This window comes from Megalops cyprinoides, chromosome 1 (assembly GCF_013368585.1).
Source record: "Megalops cyprinoides isolate fMegCyp1 chromosome 1, fMegCyp1.pri, whole genome shotgun sequence".
In the NCBI taxonomy this organism is placed as follows: Eukaryota; Metazoa; Chordata; class Actinopteri; order Elopiformes; family Megalopidae; genus Megalops; species Megalops cyprinoides.
In genome coordinates, this window is record NC_050583.1 from 21,698,926 (window position 1) to 21,711,325 (window position 12,400).

The following is a 12,400-nucleotide window of genomic DNA, read 5'->3' on the forward strand; positions in this document are numbered from 1 at the left end:
ACTCCCCAGCAAGCAACTGCCCTCACTGAATTAGTCCTAGTGACCATTCATTAGAGGACGTATTTTTGAATGAAGCTCTAATCTCTATTGTCTTTATTGTTAGTTAGCATATGCCTAAAACAACCTCAAGCTAAATTTAAAAGCCAATAGATAAATAAGAGCCACTGAATAATTGTGCGATTCATAATCCGAATAGTCAATTATGTCAATTAGGTCATGTCATTCAGAGCACCAAAACATCCAATCTCTTATGTACAGTTACGGTATATCTTTAAAGGATCAAAAAGGGAAGAGGACAGCACTAGCAATATCTGGACTGATACCATGCAGAGTGATACATGGTACAGGCTATGTACCCAGATGCTGACTACCCAGCCAACCATTAACATTTCAAAAGTGAATGAGTTCTGGGAGAAGCCACTAACCTTCCTATTATTATGCATTTCCAACACTACTTCAAGACACTGCAGTGTAGACATTTGATCTTCTACATTACATACTTCTTGTAGGAGAATAAACACACATAAACAAAGGGAAACAATTCAACAAAGTATAGCAGAATTCCTTGACAACCTCAAGAACTATTTTCAAGTAGAAGCTTTGTCTCCTATGAACAGGCTATCCTAATGTTGAGGCTAGGAGAAATCTGCAACATGTGCCCACAATGTGAGTATTTATTACTCCTGCCATTGCAACTTAAGAGAAATGGTGTCAAAATACAAATGTTGAGAAGAATTGGGCTGGGCTCCTACAGTCCCACATTGATGACAGATCAGTCCAGCAGGGTTGTAATATTCATAAACAAAAAAGGCTGAGAATTTAAGCGAAAATAAGAAATATTCCCAGGTTTCAATTCAGCTATCTGAACCCAGATACAGCTACAGCCAAGAAGTAATTTAACAGCTTGGATGGGAAAAGCCTGTTCAGAATACAGAATTTGAAATGTTTTCTAATACATTTCAGACGGACAATTTCTGAGGTGCCAAAACTGATCCTCCTTTTTGATATGTCTTCTCTATCTGGAGACATGCTACCAGGTGGGTGATAACATCATCAGACAACTTTCCACAGTTACAATACTGCTGAGGCAAGACTCAAACTTTATACCACTGAATATAATCCCAACACTATGACCCCGGGACATATGTCAGCAGGAGATCACAGTTACACACTTGTAGACTTTAGATTTGCCCATAAATGTGATATCAGAAAATAGGCTAGCCATCCATATGACAGTATTCACTTGTCCAACTGGGGCTAAAAAGAAGGAAACCACATGCTTGTTGTTTGACAATATACCATCCCGTGTCAGTCCATGGGTAGACAATGTCACGCTGTGCCAATGTTCAGACATATATCCTATAGCCGGAGTAAAGCCGTCTCAGCATGCGACACGATGCAATAAGTCGGCTGACTTCATGGGTTGTGAAGTGGATCTGAGGGCTGGGGACTCACCTTTGGATTTCCACACTGCTCACACTTGATGTACTTTGCTGCAGAGACAAAAAAGGGGAACACACACCGCCATCACATTCTCAGCCTCCTCAGCGCGGGCTGCATTCACGACACAACAGCTCTCACGACAAGCTGAATAAATCAGCGCCACGGGGCCGCCTACAAAGAACTAATTTACTCTAACATGTGTCGGGGATGAATGCTGAAACGCAGTGACATCAATCTTCCAATTATGGAAACAAACACAAAAAGATAAAAAAGCTCCGACTCCTCGGGCTTATTGTTGAATAGCGGAACAGGCTGAGGCCACGGAACAGAAGGCACAGCCGTAATTACTTCGCACTCTTGAAAAGGATAATTCACGTGAGCACGCGACACACTGCCACGGCTCTGTGACGTTCTCCTTACGTTTCTGCTCCAGGTTGAAGTTTTTGTGGGGGTTACGAGCCTTCTTCTTCTGCTTGTTTTTGGAGAGGAACTCTGCAGCACCGTCACTGTCCTCCAGCGCCCTCTTCACACACACCGCCTTCACCTGCTGTTTGGGCTGCCCATTCTCACTCCCTGGCTCCTTTGGCCTGCAAAACAGGCGCAGCTTAAGAGAGATGCAGAGATAACAGACCGGGCTACATCCGTCACTGTTTAACCTTATCCCGCAATCTTGTTTCTAATCAAACTGCAGACATGTGAAGCAAGAAAAAACAAGGAGTAGAGTTTACATTACATTACATTAGTGTCACACATAGTGACACTCTTATCCAGAACGATTTACATAGGTTACACTTCAGTCTATTTACACTGCTGGATATTTGCTGAGGCAATTGTGAGATAAGTACCTTGCCCAAGGGTAAAACAGCAGTGCCGCAGGGGGAAACTGAACTAGCAACATTGCAGTTACGAGTCCAGCTCCTATGCCATACTGCCATCCCAGGTTAAAAACAAAACACAGCTTGCAAAATGATGGTGTATTGATTTGTGATTTCAACTGCAAAAAGCTTCTTGTAACTTGACTAGAAAAACATTCACTCAATTAATGCACCCAGACATTGGCACTATAGGTCAAGCCGAAACAGGCACAGCATAACGCAGACGATATTACGATCAATATGAGATTACGGTCAATTCAATGCTCCCATAAGTGTGTCTTAGGCACATTAATAAATGGAGACAAAAAAATTACAAGCTTAGGCAGAGACAGAAAATATCAGTATAGCAGTTTATCTAAATTAAATTGTTAAATGTCTATGGCTCCAGTCCTGGCCATGTTTTTTTTGAAGAAAATGTACAATTAACAGACCAGAAATATAATATAGTACTTCACATTTTACTGTGGTTATTTTCAGCATTTACAGTTACAAATATCTATACCTTAAAATTCAATTTCAAGCAGATGCAAGTCCCAAAGGGAGGCACTGAGGCTACGCCAGCAGTGTAGTACGACACAGACCAGCAAGTGCAGAAGCAGGGTATGCAGCAAACTCTGTAAGAGGAGGTGGATGGAAAGCGTGGGTGGTGATGCCCGCCCACAGACATTCAGTAAATCAGGCAAAAACAATTAGGCCTAAACAAAGAAGTGTGATGAATATGTTATTAAAAATAGCTGGATGTTGCAAATGCTACCAATGAAGAAGAGGCTTCAGTGAGGCAGATATGAAATATGCTGAAAGGAGAGGAAAGGGTCTGGAGTGACCTTCACATTTTTTTGCAGAATAGAGAAGTACCTTCAGTCTCCAGAAAAGAGGAGAGGCAGCAGAGATGGATAAAGGAGCGGGATGAAACGAGGATCTGTTTTTGAAAGCTTACACTTACGCCTCTCGCACAGTGACAAATATGGACCTTAAAATCTCCATTTCTGCATTATTTTCCTTAAGAAAATATTTGAAGGTATGTTGTGTTCAAGGAGTCACAAATTTTCTTATATTTCTGTTTCAAAAGCTACAACATATGTTAAGGTTTAACATAACACACAGTAGTGTGTTTTATTGTATTTATTGTGTCTGTATTTTTAACAACTACCTGTGGAGCCAAAGGCAAATTTCCACATTTGTGGACAATAAAGTCATATTATTATTATTATTATTATTATTATTATTATTATTATTATTAGTGCACAGCATGCAACAAAAGGAATGCATTCAGGCACAGAAACACAATAAATGAAAAACCAAAAACAATTCAAACTAACAACACGAAGTTCTATGTGAGCACCAAGTATGCAATTGACTACGAGTGTGTGGGATGATGAATGAATTCTGAAGGCAAAAACTGTATTGCACTTTTGCTTGTCATTTAGACTCAAAAAACGGTGACATCTGAATAAAAGACAAGAGTTGCTATAACGGGATGTGTCATTCTTACAAGCCCTGAAGTACTTTCTCTGATTTTCAAAAATACAATTTATCACCATTTATTCACTTTAGTATGCTTTGGCTAAACACAAATGTCATAAATATTGGCATATCATCATCCATACTTGTTCAATGATAAATGACCATGAGAATCACTGACCCCACTCCACTACATTTCATTCTCAAAACTGCTGTATAACAACACTACATATCAGTGAGCACTTTGCAGATATGATCACCTCTCTGAATGAGGAGAAATCAAACTGACAGGGCTGCTTTGAAACATGTCGCCTTCTGGTGGATTGTCAACGACTCCTTTGTCCGTGACATCAGCATCTCTCGCCCTGCCACAGAATGGGGTGGCCTTGACTCGTCTGCAGTTGCTTCACTGCACACAGAGTCACAAATTCATACCCAGCGTGATTCATTCCCTTTTTGTCTGTCATTGTCATGGAAACTGCCTTAGGAAATTGTGATGGGACGAGTTTGACTGCTACCTGTTGAACAATACAGTCGGAATACAACTATTTTACCTGTCCGTCTGACAGGATGTTTGTCAGCCAATGAGAAAATCCAACTGCACCTTGACCAAAGTACAGACCAAATCGTATCATATTTCATGCACAAGATACGCAAAGATGCAAAGTGGGATGGTACCTCTTCATAATGTCACACCCTGTTCTATACTGTGCAGCAAACCTAATCAGTACTCAACCGGTACAAAATACACATAGTGGAAAAAAAAAAGATGTCTGCTTACACTGGTCTGACATACGGCTGGCAAATCCAATGAGGGAACGGTAAACCACTGGCATTCTTCTCCCCTATTTCGTCCTTGGCCATTTCCTCCTGGATTGGAAGAAATCATACATGTTTCATACAAGAGAAATGCACCTGAGGACAATGTTTTACCTTTTCTCGTATGTAAGAATTTGATAGTAACACAAAGTGGTACGCACCTGGCAACGCTTCTTCAGCTGCCTGTTGACCTCTGCCATTCCAGACAGGGTTTTTACCTTGGCTAACTCATCCCTCAGCTCCTGATGGATCTGCAGCCTGTTGACACAGAAGGACACTGAAACTAGTTTCGCATGAACTGGAGCCAAAGCTTTCTGACCTGATACAGCATTGCAGCTTTTTAATTGGACTGGCAGCAACAGAGTTGCAGTACAGCATGGCACACTGAACTCTCACATCTGCCCAGAGCTCATCTGCCATCTGAAACAGGGGAGGATGGGCAAAACCACCCAGCCCCTCAACTGAGCCTGCCAGCCTGATACCAACTCAGCAGCCTAAAGGAGATCCTACAAACCATCTCCCACTATCCAATAGTAACCAGCTGAGTGAATAACTTCACTGTATGCTTGGCTGCACTCAGATTTCACTGCTTATATTACTAGACTTCTCACTCAAATCGGATTTGTACCTTCCATGGCTTTTCAATGATGCTTCAAAGACAAACGCACACTTTTCAATGATTATTTTTTCCAGCCTTGAAATTGTTCAGCTTTGGCAATGACAGACATATAGCTTTCATAATACTTAATATCTGCACACACTCAATTGCACGAGTTCTGGAATACCGGTGATTAATAAGTTCTAATGGTGGGCTTAAAGAACAAGCCTGAGAGCCAGACAATACATTGGGAATACTAGAACACAGTGAGGCAGCAAGAGGGATGCATTCCAGTCCCAGGAAGAGGAGAAAGAATAAGCTTTTTTTATTTAGGCAGTTATCCATGAATTGAAAATATCATTATGGGCGCACTAATAGAGATTTTCAGGGTTGATATTGACATATGATGTCTGTCAAACCATATCTTCTCATTCTCATGCAGAAACCGAGATTTCTAAAACTTTTAAGCTTATGAAAGCTTGAAAAACTGAAACTCCCTAACAGCGGTACATGTCCTTCCCAGCAGAACATTCAACTCACAGAGAAACTGGTAAACACAACCAGTGAGAAAAGGGAAGGGAACAGTGAGTATTTAATCAAGCTTCAAAAGAAATCTTTTCTATAATCCATCCTTTCAATTCCCATTATTCATTACAGTGGATCAAGATGGGACAATATAAGCGAGCAGATTAGAAACGTTTAAATAAAACTGTGCAAATTAGACATTAAAAAAAAGAATGTCGACCTAACGAGCTTGTCTGTTAGAAGGATTGACATCTAGGATCCCTATTATTCATTGTGTGACATTGTCTCAGCAGTTTTAGCACATGAGTGCATTTTCGTGACAAAAACACAAAGGTTTTTTTGTGCTAAGCAGATTTCGACATTCGGATGTTGCATGTTTCAACACTGTGAAATGGAAGGTTTAACAGAAAGGGCTCCATCCGAATGCAAGCCACTGAAGACCAGGGGATGTACAGTAGCTTCTTTTTGCCATAAGAAATCTGCATCAATCTGGGTGGTATAATTGAACATGGACAAAAGAGAGTGAGCTCCAAATGGCATTTCTAAAACTCACTGCTGAAATGATATCTTGGAGTAAATGGATGCGTGTGGACGTGATCTGGGTGTCCTGTTCAGGAAATGCTTTCTGAGAGGTACAGCCCGCTGTAGGGTATAGTCAGATGAAATGTACTACGTAATCAGGTGGAAACGCAAACCATCTGCAGGGCTGATGAAGAGTGTGATGAAGCTCCCTTTTTCATGTTACTTCTTTTTCCCCCCTCATAATGATCTAATTTAACTTCTGCGAACATTATGATTACTGTGTCACAAACAGCTGTGTTACAATCTCCCTGCTCTGCATACAGATAACAGCTTTTTTCCCCAGTCTTTTTTTATGAATACAAGCTGATCACTTATGTGTTTTACCTTCAGCTTGTTAATTGGACTTGTTGAGTTAAACTTAGTTCAGGTCTCTGCTCCACAGGAATGCTTAGCTGAACAAACATTGTAATCTGTGGTTTGCTTGTTCCTTTCTGTCACTTTAACATTGCCCAATACGGCTAACGTGATCGTATTAACCAGCTCCATTTAAAGTTGTAGGCTACAGCACACACTGTTAGCATCAGAGTTTCACCACATTTAGTATTCAGTAACTGCTGCAGCAGTTGAACACTTGTTGAACACTAGCCCACTCAAACCCTTTTTCGGAGCCAATCTTGTGTCGGACTGACACATCTATTATGTGCCTCTAAATATTTGTCAAGATTTCCAAGGACCGTGGGTACCCTAATTTACGGCTCTTGCTAGTGCTGGACCGGGTGTGCTCCTCATTCAAAGACCAAATTGCGTAGCATTCACGGCGGCCCGAGAGGGTGACATACGTGTGGTGCCACAGTTTGAAGAGGTGGGCACGGATATACGACAGGGAGCAGGGATACTGTTGGACCACCTCCAGGTATTCCTCTGCCATCTCCCACACAGGCGGGCTGCGGCCCTCGAACAGCGCAGGGTTGTGGAGATTCCCCTCTGAGACAGAGACACAGAAACCTCTTATGTTGGTGTGAATTGCTGTGCATGCTGTGAACATGTACTTACCAAATATCTTTTTAACGCCTGTACGGCTCTGGAATTCGGCATTCATTTTAAATCTCACTTATTCTATACAAACAGCAATGTGAGAGTGTAAACATTACTTCAATTACTGAGACAGTTTTCGCCAGTGCAAGGCAGCCTCCCACTGGTATAAAAATGTATAACATCTAAAGCACCCTAGTGTTTTCCTTATCTCTCATACACACAAGCCCATATCGCTAAAAGGAGAAAATAGCACTGTCTTTCATCTCAGCAGGTCTAGAGGCTTTAGACGACATCAGTGACTCTTTATCCGCACAAGTAATACCTGTGTCAAAAAACATGCCATTCTATTCAAAGCAACACCCTACCAAAATATATGGTTTAAGCCAGTATGTGCAATATGTCAAAAATGAAGCAAGATAAAGAACTTTTTCGAAAAGTTTCTTCAGCTGTAAGAGGATCCCACTCTATTGCACCTGGGGCTAGAAAAAACTGCCTTGATCTACAGAACCCAAGGCTTGAGCTTCAACACAGGTGGTGTTAGCTCACAATATCTCTGCTGGCTTATCTTCAGAGCACAGACCACGGTGATGCTAAAAACAGAGTGCCAACATTGCATTGCCACCACAGGCAACCTCCCGCCTAAAACTTCCACCACACACAGCACGTCTGATGCGGTGCAGACGCACTGCCTTTGAAACTCCAACACCCCTGGGATAGAGCAGGGCCAGACAGCTAATTCTTGAGTGACAGATTGCTGTGGCACTCAAGAGTCCATCTTAAGCCTTCTCAGCCTGCTTCGCCAATGAGGACCCTTGTGCTCCACGTGCAATGGAATGTAATTCGTACCTGCGCTCATGACGCCCTGCACGCCCGTCTCGTCTAAGCAGCGCTGCACATCGCTCAGGTGCTGGATGTTTCCATTGGCAAACACAGGGATGCTCACCGCTTTCCTACAAAGGTCAGAACGTACAGGTAATCAGATCTTCGCTTAGCAACAAATCAACAGTGCACAAACAGCACTTTAAATTGACTGAAAAACATGCACTGATTAACATGACTCTAATTCAGTTATCGATAATGCAGTTTAATTGCTTATCAGATATTAAAGCTATACTTTTGCAGTGCAACTGCACGAAAGTTTATACACATTTTGGGATGTATGATCTGTAAAGGCACAGGAAATTACCTCACAGCCTTGATGTGCTCCCAGCTTGCAATACCTGTTAGGGCTCCTTTTTGCTCTTTGGTTCGGCCATGGACTGTTAACAGCTGGGGCAGAGACAACACAGCAGCTGAATGTGGCGCTTGCCACTACACCCAGCCAAATGCAATGACTTTAATACAGTGGTCATGTCCATTACCTGGCACCCAGCCTTCTCTAGCATCTTGGCATACTGCACCGTCTTTTCAACCTCGGCGAAGACTCGGATCTTACATGTGATGGGCACGGAAATTTTCTCATTAGCTAGCGTGACTGGAGACACAAGAGAATATAAGTCAACCCCATTCAAAACCTGATTCCAGAGCTCAGTTGCACAAAGACAAGCTCTGCATCATCTGTATCAGAAACTTTAGCCATGTTTCCACTGACCTACTTTCGCTGTTTTCCACAGCAAAATGTCTCAGACTGACGGTATGTTAGCCAACACCAGATACAACTGTAGAGCGACTTGGAGGTAGGCATGTTTATCCTGGGTAAAATATCACAGCCAGAAAATCTTTTTCAATGCTAAGCGACTCTTAGCTAGTTAGCATTGACTTTTTCACACACCATTAATAATTCTGTGCTGGAATATAAACACCTCGCAAGCTGTAGGCCAGAGCTGGGTATAATAAGCATCAATGCCACAATCTTTTACAGCAGTTTCTCAAAACAAAAACGATACAAAAGAATCACCCTAAACTAACAAGCGATCTCATTCATTTGCCTATAGTCAAAAGTGATAGACCAGTGTAGGTTACACCAGTATAGTTCAAATCTAAAGATGCTCCAGGCTGAACATCACTTGAGCAGCAGGCCAGACCTTATCACTTTACATGCAACCATCATACTTGGTTACACTAGAATGGCAAACACACTACTAAGATGGGTCAGTGGAAACTAGGCTATACATGACCTCCATACACCACTCTTCAAACAGAATGCAAGAGGATGAAAACCCATCAACTTACTCATCTTCTCCAGAAGGTCCCACTCCTCTTGCAGGAAGGCACCATAGTGTCCTTTAACAGAAAAAGCACACACTGTGAAGCCAAACCTGCAGTGTACGCAGATCTCTACATAAAGGATAACAATGCCACACTGACCTCTCTGTGGCAATAGGGAGCCATTTGTTTCACGTTCCCTGTTGAACCAAACTGGCTGCAACAAACACGGGAATGTTTGAAGCCTGGGTGCTGAATGTTACCTCTCTTGGCGATCATCTGAGGGCAGCCCAGGTTCAGGTCAATGGCATCACAGTAATCCTGAGCCAGTAGAGCAGCCTGGACAAACACTTCTGGATCATTTGCGCAGAACTAAAAAAAGAAGTCATTTAAAATGACACACGAAGGTAACAAATGAGGCCTCCACAATGACCTACAACAACTAAAAACGTCAGCGCTGAGACACATGGAGTACCTGAGGGACTGTCATTGCCATGACCTTGCTGAAAATGTCACTGCTCGCGGGAAGGGAGAACTGCACTCACCTGTGCGATGAGGGGACGGTCCTCCGGACACACCTCGTTGTACAGGTTCTCACGGCGGTAGTTGGCGTCACGCACAAACACCTGGGCGTGGAGCATGGGGGTGTAGCAGAGGTGGGCGCCATGCCTGCGGCTCAGCAGCCTCCAGGCCAGCTCGCTCTGGTCCACCATGGGGGCCACCACATAACTTGCTCCCTTCAGGGTGGTCTTCCAGAACTCGAAGCCCTGCAGCTTTGGCATGGCCACAGCCTGCGAGAGCAAAGGGAGAAGTAAGGTAGAATCAAGCTTCTGTACAACCGTCTCTACATGTCCCTGTTAGAGACACAAGCAGTACACTACATGTAAATAGCTACAGGCTCGATTTGCGCTTGAAAGAGGAAGTTAGGTAGACCCCGGTAACAAACACAAGAACGGGCACAAGCACGCTTAGGTTGCTTGCCAACTGGCTGGCGATCTTGGTGCATTACGTATGTAAGCTTAACGCAGACGAGCACGAAGCGCAGTGTGCCGATTTCAAGCAACAGTATACAGCCGTCCACCGAGCGATCATATTAGTAAATACAACACCAGCACCTTATAAAATCACGAATACCGTAGCTAGCCATCTCATTCTAGTACAGACAAATCCGCGGACTCGTAGCTAAGCGTGCACCAGACTGACCAGCTAGCTTACTTGAGTGTCGGGTAGACTTATATTAGATAGCTAACGTCAGTCGACTTGCTTGTTCGCTAACTAATATTTAGCCGAATGACAATGACATTGAATACCCTGACAATCTGCCGAACCAACATGCCATAAACATCACTGTCGGTCTGAATCTGCAACATCAAAATGACAGGAATGTTCGCTCAATTTTCACATGCTTGGGTCAACCAGGTTGGTAGCTAGCGTCAGTTGTGTGAACTATCTGAGTTAAAACATTTTGCTACCGTAACAGCTGCTGTATAACACGAAACGATTATTTTCTCGTAAACAGAACATATTTTTTTCCACAACAAACTCCACTAAATCTCCTTGCAGTGGTACTGACCAGTTCGTAAAGTCGGCTGCACCTGAACCAAGCGTGGTCACCCTAAACACGCACCTTCCGCGGTGTGACTGCTGGCTACTTCCGAAGTGACTGTGTAACACACAAACCTGACCGATGGGGAACCGAGAGCAGGCGTTTTAAAAATGGAACTTAACGTTTTAAAAGGGGGGAAATATTTGGGTTTGCCATAATTCAGTTCAGTATGCATATAGCAACGGATTCAAAGATACCAAAAGGAGCAGCATGTCCACATCTGAGTCTGCCCATTTGACCATTACTCTGACTGAACTATGTTAATGTACTTCGAACACGTTACCATATGGCTTATTTCCCCAAGAAACATTTGTTCATTGTAGGTAATTCCAAATTAGCTGTCTCTTTTGCCCTTCAAAGCATAATAGGTAATTTTACAGATGAAGCTACCCTGGATGTGATAGTAATCGTACAATATGCAATCAGAGGAGGTTGCCTCTAACTAGGGTAAGTAATAGGATTGAATCCAAACGTTCAGTACAGTGTACATTGGGCTGTATTAAAATACAAAAGGCACACAGTCTTGAAAAACATGCAACAGTTTGTCACCTGTCTAATGTTGATAGATGTGACTATTTTCTGCAACTGGAAAACGTAAGCGGATTTCTCCTGCTATACAATTGTAACACTACATGTTTGCCCTTCAGTCGTATCAGTGTGTGTGTCTCACCTATGTTAGTGGATCTGCCTCAGGTTTTGGTAGGATCATTCTCTTATTGGGTCAGGACAATCTCAGGATTGTCTTCATGGCCACAGGTTGTAACTTTTGTTTCTTAATGCTTTTGTATGCTGCCATTGTTTCACCTTGCCGGTAACACTTGGTAGTGTTTTGGCAGTGCCTTTCTAATGTGTATGTAATGTATATGTAAAGTGGGCAAAATTTATCAAGTTGCTTTCATATTGAATAAAATATTTGGAGTGGCAGAACTCATTTCTTAAGATATTTAATGACTGACAGAGAATGTAAGATTTGTATATTTGAGATGTGTTTGCGTATGTATTCTGACATCAATACACATTTTGCGGACTAATTTTTCATTTGTGTATTTAACAACTAACTGTTGTACTTGCAAGTGATTTTATTACAAAAATTACCTTTGTTAGACTGAAATCATAACCTGAATGAATGTTGACAAATACCTACTGAATCCAGTCTCCCATGGTTTAAGACAAGAGATGAGCACTTCACTGTGTAGTCTAAATGACATTGGCCTAATTAAAGTACTGTGAAGCAATATTCCATAACAGCATGAAGACGCAGAGACAAAAAGAATTAGTGATAGCTATTTATTTGGACTAGTACAATAAATACTTGAGAAATTACAGCATAGAATTAAAAAAGAACAATAATGATAAAAAAACAGAGGAACA

At 42.3% G+C, this 12,400-nt stretch overlaps 1 protein-coding gene across 1 annotated transcript in view; it reads right to left on the minus strand.

Annotated features, from left to right (window-relative positions):
- dus1l (dihydrouridine synthase 1-like (S. cerevisiae)) overlaps positions 1–11,072 on the minus strand; it is a 25,769-nt gene extending 14,697 nt beyond the window's left edge. Inside the window, exons 1-12 of the mRNA XM_036549772.1 lie at positions 10,997–11,072; positions 9,969–10,214; positions 9,687–9,795; positions 9,451–9,501; positions 8,640–8,752; positions 8,465–8,547; positions 8,125–8,228; positions 7,083–7,227; positions 4,760–4,856; positions 4,561–4,649; positions 1,864–2,030; positions 1,456–1,493 (exon numbers count right to left, since the gene is read on the minus strand). Coding sequence (XP_036405665.1) covers positions 1,456–1,493; positions 1,864–2,030; positions 4,561–4,649; positions 4,760–4,856; positions 7,083–7,227; positions 8,125–8,228; positions 8,465–8,547; positions 8,640–8,752; positions 9,451–9,501; positions 9,687–9,795; positions 9,969–10,205 — 1,233 coding nt within the window. The 5' untranslated portion in view covers positions 10,206–10,214; positions 10,997–11,072. The remainder of the gene's footprint in view (positions 1–1,455; positions 1,494–1,863; positions 2,031–4,560; positions 4,650–4,759; positions 4,857–7,082; positions 7,228–8,124; positions 8,229–8,464; positions 8,548–8,639; positions 8,753–9,450; positions 9,502–9,686; positions 9,796–9,968; positions 10,215–10,996) is intronic.
- Positions 11,073–12,400: the final 1,328 nt, after the last annotated feature.